Raw genomic sequence first — 21,574 nt, 5'->3', positions numbered from 1 at the left:
TTTTGCGCAGCTTTTTTACAAAATTAGGTTCTCTAGGAGGTGTCATCATGACAGTGTAAATCGTGTAGAGATGCCAACCTATTTCCCGTCATATTGAAGCTGTTATTGTGTGTGAAGGAGGATGTATTGAATAAAAAATATAGCTAAATATAATATAGAAGCTTATCAAAAATTGGCAATGAGTTGTCTTTTCTGGACTCCATAAAAATCCAGTTTTTCATAATTTAGTGATGCGCCTGCAAGTTTTGGGTCCTCATCCTGTACAGTGTACAGGGTATGAAGATTTGTTTGAGGTAATGTATTTAATTATTTAAGCAACAATGCCAATGATGTAGATGCATTGGAAAAAAAAAAAGTTCATATAATAAACCTACAAATGAATATTTAATAATAGATTCACCGCCTGATAGAGGAAACATAAATTAACTTTGTGTCTTTCACGAATATATCCAAGTAAGATTATCTTAAAATTAATATTTTCTCCTCAAAATATAAAATGTATTTCTTTAATTTCACAATATTGTATATTTACAATCTCACCCGGAGTTTCCTGGAGCAACCTATGTTTGTTTGATTGTGTTTAAGGAAAACTCTAGTTATGTTTTATGAATTACTTTGCTATATTATGGAATTCTAGAGAGCTGAAATGATCACAAAGAGTTTTTATTCCCACATGGGGCAATATAACAGGAGTAAATGTTGAAAAAAAAAAAGGAGAAAATAGTCAACTTCATTTTTTACTCAATTCCTTCAAGAGGGAAATAGTGTGAGAAACAATTTAACAAGCTACATGGATGATTATTCCATGAGTCTATAATCAGAGGCGTCTTCAGGGGGTAGACTGGAGAGGCTGTGGATTCTTTTATTTGAAATATAAATGTTTTTCCTCATTTGGGCAAAGTATACACCAATATTTGAAAAAAAAATTCCAAAAAAATTAAATTTATTCGAAATAGCAGTGAATTCTTGAAATTTTGTCTCAAAAATTTACTTTTTGAAATTTATTTCCAAAAAATTACATTTTCTGTAAATAACATTGAATTTTTGATATTTTTCCCCAAAAAATGTCATATTTGGAATTTAATTTTTGAAGTTTTTTTCCAAAAAATTAAATTTTCTCTAAATAGTTATGGTTTTTGGAAATTTTTCGCAGGAATTTTTTTTTTTTGTCAATAGCTTTGGATTTTAGATTGTTTTTTTCAAAAAAAAAAACATTTTCAAAAAATTAATATATTTTTGTAATTTTTTTCCAAAAATTTAATATTAAGAATTTACCTCCCCAAAATAAAAAAATATATATATACATATAATCCTGCGGACGCCTCTAAAAATTCTATGGATGCATATTAATGAGAGATGGACCTATAATTAATTAATTAACAAGATGTAAAATATTTTTTTTTCCTTTATGGCTTTATTATTATTAGTGAAGAATGATGTAATAAATGTATTTTGTAAAATGATATTTATATAGAAGCTAGTGAGAAATAAAATTGATTTTTTTAAATGAATTTTTTTCATACTACAATTTTCAATTTTTTTTCTTAAAAAAAATCAGAGATCTTAGGAGAATATTATATATATATATATATATGTGTGTATGCATATATATAAAAAGGGTAATTCAAAAAATAACATAATAATAATAATTAATCATAATAAAAAACTTACCGGACATTAAAAGAGTCACAGCTTTTAATTCTTATTTTACATATGTTTTAACAATGGTTTTTTGTGTTTTTTTTTTACAATTTTTGAATATACATGGACTATTTAAATATAATAATAATAATAATAAATTTAATGGGATTCTAAATTTTTTTAAACTTGATTTTTTATACATTTGATTTAAATCTGAATGTGTGTGTGTAAGTTTGAATTGAGTAAAAAAACCGGGATTGATTATAATTTACTAACTTTGGAAGTGAGTAGTTTTCCGCCGCCAAAGCATCATCATATCTTAATTATGAATGATAACAACTAAATAAAAGTAAAAAAAAAAACTAAAATATAATTTCCATGCACCAGGTTGGGTCATATTGATTTTTCTCGTTACTTTTTTCTCTGCGGATTTCAAATAAATGAATAATAAACGAAGAAAAAAAACAAACAAATAGCACTGGGTTGATACAACAAATGATTAAGAAGAATTAACAAAAAAATAATACTGAATTTGTAAGCAAATGAACTAAATGATTCAGTAAGTAAGTAAGTAAGTAAAGGGGGGATGTCCTTTGTGTATCACATGAATTAATTATATAATTTGTGAAAACATTTTCATTATTTGTTTATTTATTGACTAATTTGTCAGAGGGGTCAAAAATTGATGATTGAAAGAGAGATATATATATATGTAGTAGAAGGTATGTATGTAAATAGATGTATAATTTTTGTGGGGGCGGGGGTGGGGAAGGGGTCAAGGAAGGGGCATCAAAGAATGATATTTATGTATAATAATAATTGTCATAACCATAATAATTTTTCTCCCTTATCACATAATGAAGAAGAAAAAAAAAATACAAAATAAAAAACTGATAGTTGTCTAAAAAGTAAAATTGCTTGGCAACACTTTTTTTATTATTCTTCTTTAGGGAGGGAACTGAGGGAAATATATATGTAGATATTTATATTGTTTTTGCTTTGTTTTGTTTGCATATATCCATATATAGGTTGTTTATATGTGGTACAATACAATATATATTACTGTATAATTTGATTGATAATTATCAGTTAATTGATATCTTCGTCATCACCTTTTGAATGGTTATTATTATTATTGGGAGAAGAGGAGTCCGACTCATGAGGATGATCCTCGATTGATTCATCTTCGTTGGATTCTTTATTAAAAGCATAACTATTTAAAACACAGACACCATTAATAGTTTCACTTTTGGAAGATGGATGACACGTCTGACCCGCCACTTGCTGACTGCTGCTACCCTGATCATTTCCTCCTTGAGGTGAGTCTTCCATCCATTCTGGACGAACCCATTGAGGAGCAGCTGCTTTTCTTCTGGAACGACTCCCTACAGAAGAGGAAATATTGGAAGAAGGATTGTTGGAACGAGAGGAGGATTCTTCATGATCGGAAGACTCTTTATCAGCTATGTCATCATCCTCATCACTTTGTTCCTCAGATCGTTGACGAAGATCTAGACCTTCGTTTCCTCCGCTCCCACAACTCTGAGTCGTCATTTGTCTCATGAGAGCAGATACGCTTTCCTCTCCGGAAGCCCCTGTTATATCTAATAATCTTTGATGAAATAAAAGTCTAAACTTAATGGGATCGAAGGCCAAACCGCCTTCTTTACCGGAGAGAAGCGCTAAATTCTCTGCGGCACCAGGTAAATGTTGTTTCAGCCTCATACGATGGTTATGGAACCAGTTGGAAATACTCCGGGACTCGAGATTCAGTTCCTGACTTAAAAACTCCATGGTGGAGTTGGAAGGATAGGGATCTAGAGCAAAGGCCACTTTGAGTCCTTCTTTTTGCTCTTCAGTGAAGAGTGCTCGTGGCTTCTTTGCTCCAGTTCCCCCACCAGGGCTTTCAGCACCTGAATGATACATATCGGATGCATCTGCAGGACTTGAACGATCAGAATTAGAGTCTCCACTTCCTGGAAGACCACGTTTTCGTTTGGCTAATTTCTCATTTTTCAAGAGTTGAAGTTTCTCAATATTTTGAGGATCATTCAACCAAAGTTGCATACGAATAAAAGGCTCACGCCCTTTTATACTCAACATATGCCATGGCTTTGGCTTTGAGAGCAGCTCACTCACTGATCCTTGAGATAGTCCTAAAACGCTTTCCCCAAATAACTATTAAAATAAAAAATAAACAAATGAACAAATTGAACTATTTTATATTCTATTGTACATACATACATAGATAGATATGTGTACATACATATAATTTATTTCAGAGTAAAGTATTAGGAAAAAAAAAGGTATACATTTATTTTTGTATTCATTGATGATGAATTAAGGGCAATAGAATATTTTTATTTTGTAGAAAATAAGAGCTTCATCAATCACCAATGATATTATAAATATATGTATGAATCAGCTCTTTCTCTAAGAAAGGGCGACTATTTTACCTTTTGACCTACATTGTTTGCCAAAAGGACTTCTTTGGCTTTTGTGGTTATGGCTTGAGTGTCGAGTTCTTGAGTAAGTGCAGCCATCTCATAGAGGCTTGGTGAGGGGACCAACCCTCCCGGACTGGCTGATATATTAGAAGTAGGAATTGGAAGATTTTTATGTTGTTGATGCTGTTGTTGGGCTAAAATTTTTCGGTGAATGGCAAGTGGATCTAGAAGAGAGGAATGAAGCTCTCCTCCTACTCGATCCGGAAAACTGGAGGTATTGGATGTTGTGAGAGGGGATTCCATTATAGACTTTGGAAAGTCTGGTAACTTTGGCATTTGTTTTGAATTGGGTGGATCTATATATTCCAAAGAAAGGGTATCGTTAGTATGAGCCTTGTATTATTCGCCATAATATGTACTACTTACAAATGGGAGATCCTGCGTATCCACCTGTCCGCATTAGTTTTTCAGGTGCAATTTTATATTGACTCGCAACCAATTTATGAACTGCATGCTCGTCTTCCAAAAAGAGCTTCATTCGAATAAATGGTTCTCTTCCTTTTTGGGTCAACATATGCCAGGGTTTCGGCCTGGCTAATAAGTCTGATACAGAACCCTGGGATAGGCCCAATATATTTTCTCCAAATAATCTTTGACTGATAGAATATTGGGAAAGGATATCTCGAATCTATGGTAGAAGAAGACAAAGTAGAATAAATAAAAGTTAATGGTATATGTATAAGGCTGTAATGAGGAAATAATAATTATGATTAAAATCAAAATAATGTCTTACCCTTCGAACTGTATCATCAGTATTCAAATGTGAGAATCTATCAAATTGTTGCTGAGTGATAGGTGGTAAGATGGCTCTATTTGGTCGAGAGTTGCCACAGGATGAAGCAGTTTGTGGGGGTTGAGTCACAAGGGAATTGGTGATAGATGCCATTCTTTGTAGTGGGCTGAGAGCAGCAACCGCAGAAATGGATTCAATGCCAGGTAAGCCTGACACTGGACTTGCAGATCCTGATGTGGGATTTGGTATACCAGTATTTGGTGGTAGATTTGGGAAAAGTGAGGATCCTTTCGCTGCTGCAATTCATAAAAGACACACGGGATCATCATTTTTGAAATTACAATAGATGCATAAGCAAATAAATGTGTACACTTACTCAGGCCAGTTTGGGACGAGGAGTCTTCAGAGTCCATATTCTTGGACTCTAATTTGATGCTCGGGGATGTTTCAGCAGATGACACAACTGTCATTGTAGGAGGAGTTCCGGATGTGGGTGGAATACTTTCCTCTTGGTGTTCTTTGCTATGAATATTGTTATTATTGTTGTTGCTTCCACCATTTTGAGCATTCAAAGCTGCTGCGAATGCATTTTGTTGGATACGCCCCAATTCTTGTTGATAGATATCCATAGCTCTTTGGATTTCTTGTGGACTAGGACCTCCGGGAGCCAGAGGATTTACTCCACCGCGAGAAAAAAGTCCCCCTGCTGCTGCAGCTGCTCCCCCAAAGGAAAAAGTGAAGCTGGGTTCATCAAGTCCTTTCCTCCTTGATTCATTAAGCGAGCCAGCTCTTCTTGGTAAATCTTTGACATTCTCTCTTGTGCTGACTGCAGAGTCTCCTCTCCTCCGGAAGAATGATTTAAAATTGGTTGATCTTTTCCCATGGCTTTGTTGGCATCATGAAGGATCTTTGTAATCCTATCATCCGACCCATCATTTGATGGTCCACCACCATAAGGAAAGGATCTCATGGCACTTTGATCTATTAAATTGAAGGAGTTAAATCCCTATTCCATTGAATGAACCCCCAATTTGTCTTACCTTTCATTAGTATTGCCGCTGCACTTGAGGGAGGCCTCACTAGCTCTCCTTTCCGAGGGATGAGAGTTTTGAGAAGAAGAACAGCTTGTTCATCATATGCCCAAGCATGCATTTTCCTGTATGAGTCCCGTCCCTTTTCAGTAAGCTTTTCCCAGCTCTTTGGCTTGGAAAGTAACTCACTCACCGTTCCCTGTGAGAGTCCTAGAACGTATTTGGCAAATAATCTTTGTCCAATGTTATGGACTGATAAGAGTTCTCGGACTCTTCTTGAAGTCCCTAATGTGTCCAATGCCTGCCCGGCATACTTTTCCATGTTGTAGCGCAACATATCTTGTAGCCTAGCTTCCATAGGGTCTGATTTTGGGATTCTATTCGAAGACATCATTTGAGGCATGATGAGGGGTAGAGATGACATTTGATTTGGAAAGGGAAGACATACGCCGTTGTTGTTGTTGTTGTGATTACTATTATTCGGTGAGGAAGTGGAGGAAGAGTCTGTGTCCATTTTAAAGATGGGTGGAACCGAGGATGGACTTCCTATTCTGTTACCTCCGTCGCCTCCATCTTCAGATGCGGGTTTGGATGAATTTCCACCTCCGTTGGTGACAGGTGAGACTGAGGGTCGAATAAGGTCATTGATTGAAGAAGGATGGTGATGGTGGTGATCTGGAGAAGAAGGGGATCTTCCGTTATTCGGAGGTGATGCAGCAAGAGGGAATCCACATTGTGCTGAGGATGGAGGAGTGAGAGGAGTATTGGAGAGACGTAGTGGGGCCGGAGAGGAAGAAGGGTTAATGAGTCCTCGAGATGAGGGTGTTGTCCCTTGGGGACTAAGAAGGGCTGCTTGTTGCTCCAGAGATCTCTTCCATTGGTGCATTACGTCTTCATTCATGAAGCCTCCAAGTGAGTCCATGCCAGGTATGGGTGGAAATAGAGGATGTCGGTTAGCCAGGCCACTAAAGGGAGAACCTGCAATCAAATAATAACCAGGGGTTAAATCAAATAACTCTTGCCACAAGGCATTTATTACCTTGCAAATCTGCAAAAGCTTTTAGAGCTGGATTGGCCTGCAACGATTTTGCTCTTTCTAAAAGTATCATTTCTATTGAATTAGCGCCGATGCCTCCTTTCAACATCCTAAAATAAAGCAGTAGGGTATAGATAAGTACAAAATCAGTGAAACATCTTTTCATTTTACAAAGACAAAGAAAGATATATAGGGAGGTAGGATGAGCCTAAAGCCGATAAGAGCGGCAGGGCGTAATAATATGTGGTGTTTGAGTCGTACAGTTATAAAAAGAACATATTATGTACATTGATAAAAAATCATACGAATGACTTCTATCCGTATCGCCTCATAAATTTTGATTTATAAAAAAGAAGAAAATATATTTTTCCGGGGAAAAATATGCGTCTTTTTCCCTTTCTCTTTCATCTCACAAAAAAATCATATGTACATAAAATGTTCATATTTTGAATATACATACATACATACCTCTATATTTAAAGGTAGAAATAGAAGGGGGAAAAAGAGACAAACTTACTGAATCTCTTGCTTGAGGTTTTCATAGTCGGATTGTTGTTGAAGCTGTTGTTGAAGTTTCTCAATGGTTCGAGAAGCATCCTCTGACTCTTGCTTCAACTTTTGTATGGTATCCTCAGATTGTTTACGAAATCTCTCCAGGGTCCGGTGTAGCTCTGCCACTCCCAACTTCTCAGGACAAGACAACAATTTATCCACATTCTCAAAATTCTGAAAACCATCAATAAATATATCATTATGGATGGGAGGGGGAAAAAAGAAAAGAAACAGAAAATTAAATATATGTAAAATAATGAAATTGACAGTTTGATTAAAATGAGTGAAAATGTATCCATATTTTATATTGTATAATTCAAAAAGGGGTGATGGAAGGGAGAAGGGGGAAAACAAAAACTTTGGGTTTATTGAACGATAAATAGATGGCTATGATGATATTTAATATATGCAGTATCTAATTTTTTTTAATTAGTAAAACATCTGAATATTCATTGTATGTATAATATGAGGGAAGAAATATGTAGAAGATGAGACGGGGGGAAGCAGAGGCTGAATAGTAATCTATACACACACACAATTCAATTAATATGCCAAAGAGAGAAAATGAAAAAAAAGTTTTTTATGAGAAGGTTTAATTAAAATAAACAATGGACTAGCTAAATGTTCCTGCATGAGGGGGAATCAATTTCGATACTTATTATATATTTATCATTTTTCTTATAATCTACATATATTAGAAAAATAATCAGGTTTAGAAAGTTGAAAGAAGCAAGATCCTTGCTTGTATTGACATAGATTCTTTTGCATAAAAGCAAGCTAGAAGGGTTTTTATCCAAATATAGTCTAAATGATACTTTTTATAATCTTGGACGATTAATTTCCAGTGTTGTATCAGCCCTCAATTAGACTGGAGTCCTGCATATCAGTCATAAATCTTATACAGTTTGGTCTTTGATGGCACCACTCAACTTTTTTTTAAATCAGTTCCAAGGACCCTAGATCAGTTCTAGTACTGACAGTCTTAAGGACTAGTCCCAAGGACTGATAAGACTTGTCCTGAGTATGTACTGGACCTAACAATTATCGTCTGTTTTTAATATCAATAAACAGACTAATCTGATGAAACCCATTGTCAATTGTAATAAAAGTAACAAAAAATATTCGTCGCAATGAATTAATTTAATTTTGTTATTTGCTGATTTTAGCATTTATTTTATTGGGCTGAAAATGATTGACGACTCATCATACATAGGGCTGAAAAATGCCCTCAGTGAAAAAAAATATTGGTTTTTATGTTTTATTTGAAAGACGATATCTTGGCTAAATTAACCCATTACAGGCAGTAGATTAATTAGTTTACTAAGTAAGAATTTTTCAATCTACATGCAAAATGTATCAATCAATTTCTGTTTATCTATCGCCCGGAATACTTTACTTAATATTTTATTAAAAATACAAGTATTCATTATTTCATTAGTCAAGAGCCTACCTCAAATCGAGAGCCTTCTTCAATTAATCAAAGTAATTTAATGTGAATATATTGTTTTCAAGGGAAATATCTTACTGCTAACAAAATTTTAGAGACAATTTCAAAGAGAATCAATTTCCTTTCAGTTAATTAAGTATCATGGATCAATGAAGGCTTTAAATTAGATATAAATATTATTATTCGTAGGTATCTCAACTCGTCCCATCAATTTGAATTGCAAGGTCATACTCGAGTGGAATAATATTAAACATTCCTTCTTGGAGAATGATTTTGTTCAAAGTTGTTTTTGTGTTAACTCAGGAGTCAGCAGCACATATCTATTATATATGTGTATGAGGAAACCGTCATCAGCATCAAATATTGTAGATGAGAGTCTGGTAAATGTCAAGTGACCGGGGATAGTGGTGGTGTAACCGTAAGATGACAAGCATACTGATTGGATGCTCCCGTTTTTGTTTGTTTTTTTCCCTTTTCTTTTTGTCAATATTATTTAGATTACTTCGGAAAGAGAGAGAGAGAGAGAAATGAAGAAGAAGATTCAGGTACTGTGTTCTGGGGAAGAAAACACAGTTTCTCTTTCTTATTGTGAACCAAATATTACAACAACTTAGACTTACTATTACAACTATTACTCCATTTTCTCTCTTTGATTGGATAAAGAAAGAAGACGAAGAGTCTCTTTATATATATATATATATATTACTCTCTTCTTCCTTTCTTGAAGGCCTTACTTTGCTTTGCCTCCCACTACTACTACTACAACAACAACACACCTCTCCCTTTGCTCACACACACACACACAAGAGAAGGAAAGAGGGAGAGACTGTCAATAAAATCAATCGATCGGCCAATACAACACACAAAATTCCTCCTTTTCCTTTCTTGTCCAATCAAAAATCGTTCGTTTTCTTAAATGGGTGATTGGAAAGGTTGAAAATATAACTAGAAAAAGAATGAAGCGCGCTTTTTTTATTTAATTTTTATTATTCCTTCCTTCCTTCCTTTGACTTTTTCCCCACTCTCATGGAGGAGACTCAATATGTAATAATATTATGTTGGATGACTTATAAATGAGTACATACATACGTACTCAAATGTATGTAAAGAACATGAGAAGAAAAAAGGGATTTATTTACCTGAGACGAATCTTCGTCTGAATGCTGCATTTGTTTCATTTCATCATTATTACTTTTATTTGATGATGACTTTGGAGATGAAGGAGATTCGTCAAAGTCTGGCATGTTGTTTGTACAAAGTCCGAGCTCTCCACGCTGTTCCTTTTCCTTTTCACTCACGACGACGACAGCTCCTGGAGAATCACTTAGAAATGAGTTGCGAATACTGTTACTACTACTACTATTGTCCATGGTCTGCTCACTAAAGGATGTTCGCTGCAAAATAAATAATGAAGGAAAAGTTGGATCACCAATATTTAACACATAAATAATAATAGTATTCAAGTCTTAAACACACGTAGAGTCTAATTAAAATAAATAAAAAGAGTTGTATTTGCTAGTCTATACGCGGGGCTGCTATGAGGTCTTTCATGCTCCCTCTTCTCTCCTCACATACTCACTCCCTATTGATGACTTATTTCCCGTCCCATAAATTATTGAGTAGTTCTCTGATTGGTTATTTGGTTGTTTCGATATAAAAAAAAATGGTTTTTTTATTTGTAAGAACCATTTTTATCTGTTTTGAGCGGGCGCTCCAGGTAGATAGAGCCGAGTTGCTAGACACAAGCACATATACACAACAAACTTCTATGACCCCTTCAGCTATTATATATATATATAATATTGTTATAGATGTGTGTGTGTGTGTGTACCTATAAAGGCAAAGGCACAGGGTGGTGTTTTTATAGAGTTTTCGTGAATCTCTTTTTCCCAAAATATTATTTTTATTAACAACACTATGATTATGATTATTATTATTATTCAAAGGGAGAAATTTCGTGCTTTGATAAGATCACCATCCTTCTTCTATAAGGAAAAATAATAACAAGAAAGAAAAAAGATAATTTTCTTATAGGCTGATACCCATGCTATGCTGATGAACAAAAAGAAACCCCAGGTATGAGAATGATGCCCTTTATAATTGATACTCCACAATAATGGGTAAAAAATATTTATACGTTTTTTCCAACATTGTATACATACATCTATTATTAACGCACGGTATATGTTTTTCATATACGTATTTTATATATATATATATATATGAATATTATTATTATTATAAATCGTTCAATGAAGAGAAAGAAGACGAAAGAACGAAAAGAAAAAGAGGAAAATTGACTATAAAAAGCCAAGCCTAAGTTATTTACTTACTATTATTATTGTTTTTATTTTTTTTAAAGAAGTATTAGTGATATTTCACCCAGAAATGCTGTTTTTTTTTCAAACATATGTATAGGGAACAAAATTAGTTCAAATATTTGGCATTTAGAAAAACATCATAAAATATACACTCATATATATATATACCTATATATTTAAATAACTTGTGTACAAGTAGCAACTTGTACAAACTAATTGTACTAGCTGTAATTTCTACGTCTCATAACCCCTTTTTAATTGTTCAAATCGGTCAACTATGGTATTTTGACCTTTTAAATATGGACAGAATACCTATAATCAAATAGTCATTTTCTTCAAAATATTCAAAAATTACCCCATGAATGATTTAATTGCTTTATGCTTAGTAGAAGCGTTTCAAAGCATTCATATAAAATGCTTCATCAAATTTTGAGGGATCAACTTGTACAATCTGCTTATACAAGTTGCAATTTGTTCATATATCCCTACTTGTACAGCGGACATACAAAGTAAAAGTTGAAAATGAGTTATCTATCATTCACACTCCGCCTATTGTTCATCAATTTCCTTCTCATGCTAATGATTGGACTTACCTATAACTTTTATACACCCCTCATAGCCCATTCCACTCAACAAGAAATGTAATTAATGTACCCATATTATTTACACTTAATGATTTTCATTTTGCCAAGTCTTTCTTCGACTTTGCTTTAGAGGGGAGAGGAACGCTCGTATTTTAAATGCAACTACATACACACACACACATCTATACTATATAAATTAGTCTATACAGTAAATCATGATTAGAAAACATTCAAAACCTTGACAAATGCTTTCTTTACGTAGGTATATATTTGCTTGTGCATAGGCAATCAATTAGTATGTAAACATATGTGGTAGGAAGGGTGGAGAGCTCGGCAGACAGAATCCAAAATTTGAGTGATTGTTTCTATGTATTTAAACCGGTGATGATTCTATCATATACATACATATATGGACATACGGTATTTAAATGATGAATAATGAAAGATACATTTACATTTGAGTCTAAATGTCATATATTCTTAATTTTTTCTCTCTCTCTTTTTTCAAATATATATATATATATTCTTAAAGTAGTTGATGATTGAATTATGCTGATATAACACTCATATTCTAAATATACATACAATTAAAATACTTTCCTATATTACCTGTATGGAGAGATCAATCAGGGAAGAATAAAAAACAACTATTGTTTTTATGTACAACTTATGTAGGGTATTATCGCAAGATACATATGCTGTTTAAATAATCTGTTTCATACTTATTGATAGTACAAATAATACAGATAAAATAACAAAAATGAATATATATTTTTCAAATAATGAAATCTTCTTAAGTCATGTTATTTATTTGGCTTCACTAAATCAAAGAAGAAATCCTACAAAGTCCTGATCAGGCTAAATAAACAAGTGGAATCTATAATATTAATCGGAATTATTATTCTAATACTTTTTAGTATACATATGTAAAAATTCTATAAAACATACTAGGGTTGGGAGTTCTGTCTGGAAATCCTTATAATTTTAACTTATTCAGTACAAAATTCGGCATAGACTGACCTCGAAATAAAATTTGGTAAACTAAAAACTAATCATTATTTTACCCAGTCCCACGTCATTTTCGGGGGTGTCCGCAGGATTCTATATTTTTTTTTTCTTAAAAAAATCATGAATTAAAATGATTACTCCACAATTTGATGAAATACCTTTTTTTTTAGAAAAAATAATGCCTAAAAAAAAAATATTTGTCCAATTTTTTTTCTGATCATTTTTTCTTCCAGATCAATAATTTTGCCATCCCCTCAAGTTTTGAAATTTTTGCCATACCTGCAGACACTCCTGATTTTTGACGTTTTTTCTTAGAAAAGAAATAAAACCACATTGAAATATCGGTCAACGGTTCAAATTTCGATCAAGATCCGTATAAAAAAATCCCTTAAACCCGAACCCCTTAAAAAAAATTTGGTCTCATATCGAATTGCAACACTAGTAGGTACGTACATGACGTATAAAATGTAATTTTAAGATATTTTTTTTCTTCCTCGGACCTGAATTAATCAACCCAATTTTTTTATCCTATCAAAATTTTGTTTGACCCAATTTTTCTATTATACATTCTTCTTACAAACTGATGATTTTTTCTTGATCAAGACCGCCTTAATTTGGAGAGATTTTAACCCCCCACCCCCTGGTGTACATCCCTGATTGTACATATTTATATTTTTTTGAATTTTTTTATTTGTATATTGTATGGAGCAAGTCTCAAAAGTCAAACATCAATAAGAAATAAGAGAAAAAGTAAGATAAATGAGGATAAATATAAAGAAAAAGACAGTCACAACAGCTGTTGGTTTAATGGACCCATTTCTATATCATCCCTCCCCCCGCCTCCTAAATAATAATATAATAATCATTTATCAAAGGATCAATTCTTACATAATACTCTCTCTTCGATGTTATTTTTTTATAAGTAAAAATAACTATCATATACAATACAATTTTATAATAGGTTGCGTTGACAAATCTGGTATCATTATTATTATAATAATATATAAAAGTACATTAATTATATATTTAATGTTAAAATGGATATATAAATTCTGTCAATTTTTGTGGTTGATAAACGACATATTTCCCCCTTTATATACATATATACATAAAAGGGGGGAGGGAATGGAGTGAGGAAAAAATATGAAAAAAATAAGAGAAACTTCCCCCCTTTTTATATAGGTAGTAGTTAATTATTAAACAATGCGTAGAAATCAATACTTGCTAATTAATGAATGGAAGTATTATCATTATATATATAAATATAATAAGGAAGAGGAAAGCTCGAAATAGGCGACTAACCTCTTATGCATAAACTTCTATATTTAGTATACATATAGAAAAAGAGGAAAAGAAGCCATGGTTGACAAATTTCGAACTTATTTATGAGTTTTCAATATAATTACTAAAGTCCTAATACAATCAAATACATATAGGACGACCCCAATATTTTTTTCTGTTGTAGTATTTATGGGCCTTTTAATGTTGAGTCATTCATAGTCCAGGGGAATCTGTAGAATTTTACTAAGCTTGCGAAATTTTTTCAAAAACCATAGCTACCGAAAAAAAAATTCAAAAATCCATGTCAATTTACAGAAAATTAAATTTTCTGGAAAAAAGTTTCAAAAATGAAATTTCAAATATCATATTTCTTCGAAAATCAAATCAAAAATCCTTAGTTATTTAAAATAAATTCAAATATGAAATTTTTTTGCTCAGTTGCATAATTCTGAATGACCTCTTTTTAAGAAAATAATTCTTTAAAAACAAAATTACTTCTATTTTTGCGTATTTTTTTTCCTACTCACCATAAAAAAATTTAGTAAAAAGCTAAGGACGCCCCTGTAGTCACGCCAATTAGCCTCTTAATAACAAAAGGGTTATTAAGACACTGATAAATCTATAAGTTGTGTACGGGTTATAATTTTGTATTTACAGATAGTACTTGTTGCATTTATTAGGTTTTATAACACCTATAAGAGGGTTCCACATCTATCATGCATGTACACGCAATTTATGTACAAAATCTTTGCATATTATAATCTTCAAACCTCAATAAGTCTCTTTATCAAAATCAAAAAGTTTTGCGATTTAAAATCCATCTTTTTTTGTCGGAGTGAAAATGTCATTGTACATTATATTCTGGAACCAGGGGAATTACTTACCCTGAGAGTTTTTGAAGCTTAAGAGATTATAATATGCTCAGTTCTTCTACATAAATTGCGTCTACACGCATCATAAAGGTGGTAGCCCGCCTTTTTCTATCTACAATATATCGTATATCATCAGTCATTATATTTATCAACTATGACTTGATGCAATGTTTTCATTTTGACCTATTATTATTACACTTTTATGATGGACTTATGAGTAAAATTCCTGTGGACATTTGAACTTTGAGAATGTCAATTTTTATTAAAATGGACGGTAATTACAATCATTGCATTACACTCATCTAAAGTATTGTAAATCTTTCATCTTATATGTATGTTGGTTGTAACTTATACAGAACACGTATATAAAAGGATTTATAATGGACACATTGAAACAAAATATAAATTATTACTCAATTACTTCCTTAATTAATCAGCTATCCATATTCTACAATAATGAATTATTGCACTATTCTCATTAAAAGTATTCTAAATTATTTATTCATGTTGTACAATTTGCATAATAACTTGTACAACACACCACATGAGCATATCAATAGAGAAGGAAATTAATTAGCAAAGTTGTTTGTGTGACTGATGATGATAAGAAGAGTCAGTCAGTCCATATGATTAGAAAGAGAGCAAATATGAATGTGTGTGTGTACTGAGTAAAAAAGCGTAGCTTTTAAAAGGGTGGTTGAAAAACCCGTCGTAAATTTGTGTTGTTTTTTATTACTACTTTTTTTTTTTTTTCGATACTGAAAATTAACTCTAAATATATATATAATGTATATGTAAGTTGATTAACAAAAATGAGGGAGCAACGAAAAAAGGCTTGCATGACATTATTATTATTATTTTTTTTTTTCATAGCAAAGAATGATTTTTTTAGTTGTAAATAAATGTGTTTTCTTCTAATATGTATGTAGAAAGAAGAACATGTGACTAATTAAGAAAGAGGGAGAAATAAGGTAAACTCAACCCATCATCTTTCTTCCCCCCACTAAATTTTGAGAAGAAAAAACACCCTGTCAAAAATATCTTGTGTGTGTGTGTGTTTACATTATATTTTAATGTTGGTCTTGCAGACAGCTGCTAGGCTCATCATAATAATAACATTAAGGCGAGGGATTGAGCCTAAATATTATGAAATATAACTCTTATCGAAATGTTATTAATACTGCCTCATAAAATGATTATTTTTATCATTTTAAAAATAATTATTTATTTTGTAAGGTAATAATTAAAGTATATTTAATATTTAATTGTAGTCTGTGATAAATAGGTTTTTTGCAACACATTCCAGTCTTTTATATTTATATATATTTCTATTTCATGATACAAAAATAACGAATGACTTTAAATAAAGGATATTTTTAAAATTATATATTAATACGTTCAAACACAGAAGTTGAATTCGTTTCTGGACCGAGCTTCTTGGTCAAAATACTATTACTCAGAGGAAAAGGAGGCGAATTTATCAATAATTGGGTAATTAGATGGTATATCGGGGCAAGGATTTTAAACACCTGGAATAATCACGTGATTGATTGAAGGGGAAAAAAATATCCGACGTCAGTTTTTCCTCAATTCTTTCAAGGAATAAAGGTAGAAAAAAGGATGCTTAATTATTCCATGTGTCCAAAATTCTATGATAGGGGTAATTATTACCCACTGCGCCTATTCGGACAAGTGGTAAGGTAAGTAGGGGAAATTTTTGACCTTTCTGAATAAGATTAATAAAAAATAAAAGAAATATTTTGGGCAAAATATTGTTGCCTCCTCCTCCAAAAAAAAAAAAAAAAACACCTCTACGATCAAATCTGGAAAAGGAAACTGCTATTTCTCAGATAAATAGTTGACTATAGGTGAAGTGTTAATTGCTTTAAATCCAAAGTATATATATATATATAAAACCTCAATTTTTGGAGACTTATATAAATAATATAATACAATTAAATTTTTACGAAGTTAAAATTTAATATTTACTTCAATTATTCAGTATTGTTTGTATGTTTCTTTGTGATATTATTGTTTTTTTCCCCTCGAGTACATATATCCGTATTGATTTGAAAAGCAATGCCAAATCAATTTAAAAAGAAACATGAATAAAAAAAAAATTGGTGTTAGCCTACGATTTGTACCTATACAAAAAGGGGAACTTTGGACTTTTTAAATCAGACTCAGATATTCCTACAAAGTTGATAACAAAACAAAAAAAAGTGGACTCTATGTGGATTTTTTATTTCATGTTTCTACAAAGTAAAGTATTTTATTTTGTAAAAAATAAATAGTAAATGGATGAACGTGTTATTCGCATTATTTCAATAAAAAGTTGTATGTGGCTGAGGTAATCGTTTCTCAAGGTATTATTACTCTTAACTACATATGAGTAATATATTATAGTTTATCTTCAGAATTATGAACATACGAAAAATCAATAGGAGTTTGTGTTTTTTATTTATTCTGTACAACAACCATATTATTCATATATACATATTATATATATAAAAAGGGGAGACTTTTGTTCTTTCTCCTATTATTTTTAAAATATATTGTTGTTTTTTAAAAATCAGCGGGGGAGGATTTGAGGGGGAGTAATAATAATGAAAGGAGACGACGATAGAAGATGATGCTTTTTCCATCCACCCAAATTCATCGCTTCTCTCTCTCTCTTTTGGCTCTTTGACGATACTGATCAAGGAGGAAGAAAAAATGAATTTGTATCCAGATCACGTACTCAATGGGCTTTTTTCAATTTTTTTCTTTTTTTTTTTTGATATAAGAATTTTTTTAATTATTATATAACAAATTTTTTTTTTGAAAATATTCCAAATGGGAAGTGAAAGCTAACAGAGGAGAGGAGTGAGTGAGTGAGTGGGGAGGGGGGAATGAGATGTTTTAATCACCGAATTTCTAATTAGTAAAAAGAGAGAGAAAGAAAGAACGAAAAAGGGGAAATTTAATAGGAGTACGTATATATGTGTGTATATTTATGAAATGGCTGACTGTTTACTACTGATATCAGTCCTCGTCAGTGGGTGTATGTAGGAGGAGTGAGTCCCCCCTCTCCTTAATGAATGAGCAGCATCAGTGGCAGCGATCATCAAAAAGAAGGATATTGATTTGTGAAAAATGCTGTCGTAGAATGAATGTACATAACATATGAGTATGAGTCATTTCATTTATTTCATAAATTAAAACGAAGGGGTATCTATCTATCTATGTACGTTATCCAAAGGACTTTGTTACTCCATCAACTGGCTAATACAAGGGCATGGGGATTCAATGATAAGTCTCGTGTCAAACATATAGTGAGTCCCATTTTCTAATTCCAAATAAACAAACCAAATAGTCAATTTCATAATGTTTTACAGAGTAGGCCGGATTTGTAACAAAATAAACCTCATCAAATGATGTTTGGTATTTCTGGCATAGTTCTCCCTATGAGATTTTCTTATTAATCAGAGTTTTTAATAAGGTTAATCTTATATAAGTATCAGAATTGTAATCACCGATGGTCCAAAGGGCCCTAGTTATTTTTTTAGGAATATGATGCATCGGCTGTATTAATGGTGAATTACTCTAATAATAAGACCGTGATTATCACAGTAAATAACACAGTTTTTTTATCGAATTGCACAATCTCACAGCTACTACTCAAAAGGCAAAAAAGAAAATAAATTCTCACAAAATATTATGGCATGGAAAGTAGGTAAATATGTATAATACCTTTAAACTACACACTAAATGTATATAATTGAATATAAATTAATAAGTGGACACTACTTAATTTTTCCGTGTTTTTTTTTTTTTTTTTGTTTCCTTTTCTAATAATGTAAAAAGGGACTCGACGACTCAATGGAGCTCAAGTTGACAGAGCATTACTAATTCTATAGATAGGGGTAGGTTTAAAATACACATATACATGCATAGAATAATCACCTACGTTTTCACAACTGTATATACACCAAAAATCACACCCCTTTTCCTCCTCCCTATTAACCAATCATCAGGTAAAAAACAATAATAACAATAAAAAGATATAGAATATGAATCGTTACCCATCTTAACGTACGTCTACGGATGTGACGTCATGTTTGTTTTACGCCAAAAAAACAAATCTAATGTTATGATGTCGAGTACGTATCTACAAAAATAATATGTGTAGGACGCTGCTGCCTGAACCAACCCCCTTCCCTTACCCCACTACTATACCACCATCCCTATAACCTCATATAACTTATAATAGTAATATATTTTCTGGACAGGTACACAACCAAGTACGGTGATGAAGACAAACATGATGACGATGATGAATAGAGACGGGGAATGATTAAGAAACCATTCACCTGTATCGCTTATATATATATATATATATTATATACTAAAGAGGTTTTATAGTTTGTACAAAAAAATAATGTATAGAAGGGTGGAATGATTCGTTGTTCCTAATAATATGACTATTATTTTAATCATTATTAATGAGAATGACGTCATACTGAATCAATATGAGAGTACACCTAAAATACGTGTATATTGTATATATTTATAATTACAGTTGTTAGATATCTTGTTTTGTTTTTTTCCTTTTCCTCTATGTGTGTTTTTTTTTTTTGAAATACAATCCAAATCCTTTTTTACTGATTTAAAATAAATTATATAGTATATAAAATCCTTCGTGAAGCGGATATTCGATATTTTTCGATATCATTTACATATGTATGACTTAAATAGAAAAGAGGGGATCCTTATGGGTTGTTTGTGAGTGAGTGTTTATATGTGTGTATGCTGTTCATACATGTAAGGGACTGGAAGCAATAGGCCAGCAAGCTGAACTCTCATTATTCTGACATATAAATATATAGTTTATGAGAAATAGACAAGGCGGGATTGGGATCATGGGAAACGAGTTCATTTCATGATTTTACTTTTGAGCATGCTTTAAACTTGCTCATTATTCCTTCCTTGGATCACTGGAAATACATGGTCTACGGGCCTATAATCCAGCTTCGAAATGAACACCATAATATGTGTAGATTAATTATACGGATGTTTTGTCATGTGAGTGACTACTAGCACATTATATAGAATCAGACATGTTTCGAAGGAACACTTTATTTCCTCATAAGTTTCTCTTTATCAAACAAAAAGGGGGAAACTTTAGCAAAAAATCCCTGTGAAGAAATTTGCATAAGCAGGAAATGACTTTAGTGCATTTTTATACACTAATTATTCCAGCCTCACTATTTCTTTTCTTCATCAAGGAGACGAGAAGAGCAAATTGCATCTTTTTTGCTATTATTATTATTATGATGTAGTCAAAAGTGTTTGGGGGGAGATTGAGGAAGGAACAAAAGAAAACTGCAGTAATACTCAACAAATAAAGAAATAGATATTTATAAAATTTGCTGTTTCTATAAAGGAAAACAGGCACAACCTGAGTTCTTCACTTCTCAACAAGTTCAGTGGTTATGCATTGTATCATGAGGATATTACTACTTGTATTTTACATACTCTATGCATTGTTTCTACGCGGTGCGTCACACTACGCAGCTACACTAGAGTAAATTAATTCCAAAGCCAAGTAGAGGAGAAGAATGAATAAAATGAGGAACTTACCCTTTGTAAAGCATGCTGAATGCGAGCAAGAGTCTCACTGCTACTATTATTACTCGATACTGGAGTACCCAAGATCCTTGCGTGTCCAATGGCTGTCTGCATTACACGTGACTAAAGAATGACTTGTTCCTCCTGGTGTGAGCAGCAGATAAACTCTTTGAAAGATCACAAAATCACAAGGGTGGAAATTCGGAGGGAGACGATGAAGAGAGGCAATCAATCTATGTATGTATTAACTAGGGTGCTTTTCCCTTGTAGTTTGAGGTTGAGTGTGTACTGGTACTCTTGAAAGAGATAAGTACATAAGTATGAAGTCAGAAGTAGTCAAGCCAAGCAAGTCCGGATTCTTCTAGAGTCTAGAAAACTTTGGAAAACATGTAATCATGTCACAGTTATCACTCAATGATAAAGTAGAGTAGAAAAAGAAGAAGAGGGGTATTATTGAATTTAATTAATTCATCACCGATTTTTAATATCAATTAAAAAAAATTATTAAAAGGAATGTTCGCTTCCAACTATCAATACCTCTCAAAGCTGACTAAACAAGAACGGGCCGGAGTATTTTTTTCTTTTCTTTTTCCTTCTTCCTTTTTTTGTGTGTGTATAATAATGAGACACACACAGAGTATAACAGGCGTGTGGATAAGCTCGCCCGCGCACGCTTATTTTTTACGTTCTCTCGTAAAAAGCGTCATATCGCCGATTTTTTATTTCTATACTTCTCAAACTTGAAGCGGCCGCCGATTTATTTATGTATATGTGTAGTGTGTATATATATGTATGGGTTGTGAGTTGTAGAATATACATATATATATATATATATATACCAGGGCAGTTGCTGATTACGCATTTAATTAATGACCAGATTTTTACGCTCAAGTTTTTGCGTATAGTAATTATATGTATATTACTATCATATCATTCGCTTTGTATTTTTTG

At 32.3% G+C, this 21,574-nt stretch overlaps 1 protein-coding gene across 1 annotated transcript; it reads right to left on the bottom strand.

Annotated features, from left to right (window-relative positions):
- Positions 1-1,394: 1,394 nt before the first annotated feature.
- ct (homeobox protein, cut) lies at positions 1,395-21,185 on the bottom strand. Its single transcript, XM_040723209.2, is given in 11 exon segments — positions 1,395-3,819; positions 4,098-4,444; positions 4,515-4,776; positions 4,882-5,177; positions 5,258-5,559; positions 5,562-5,862; positions 5,922-6,890; positions 6,952-7,058; positions 7,466-7,674; positions 10,087-10,341; positions 20,636-21,185. Coding segments are annotated over 11 exon segments (4,239 nt in total). The 5' UTR covers positions 20,738-21,185; the 3' UTR covers positions 1,395-2,730.
- Positions 21,186-21,574: the final 389 nt, after the last annotated feature.

This window comes from Lepeophtheirus salmonis, chromosome 13, assembly GCF_016086655.4.
Source record: "Lepeophtheirus salmonis chromosome 13, UVic_Lsal_1.4, whole genome shotgun sequence".
NCBI lineage: Eukaryota > Metazoa > Arthropoda > Copepoda > Siphonostomatoida > Caligidae > Lepeophtheirus > Lepeophtheirus salmonis.
The sequence above is the reverse complement of the archived record's forward strand: the minus strand, read 5'-3'. Positions and strand labels throughout refer to the sequence as shown.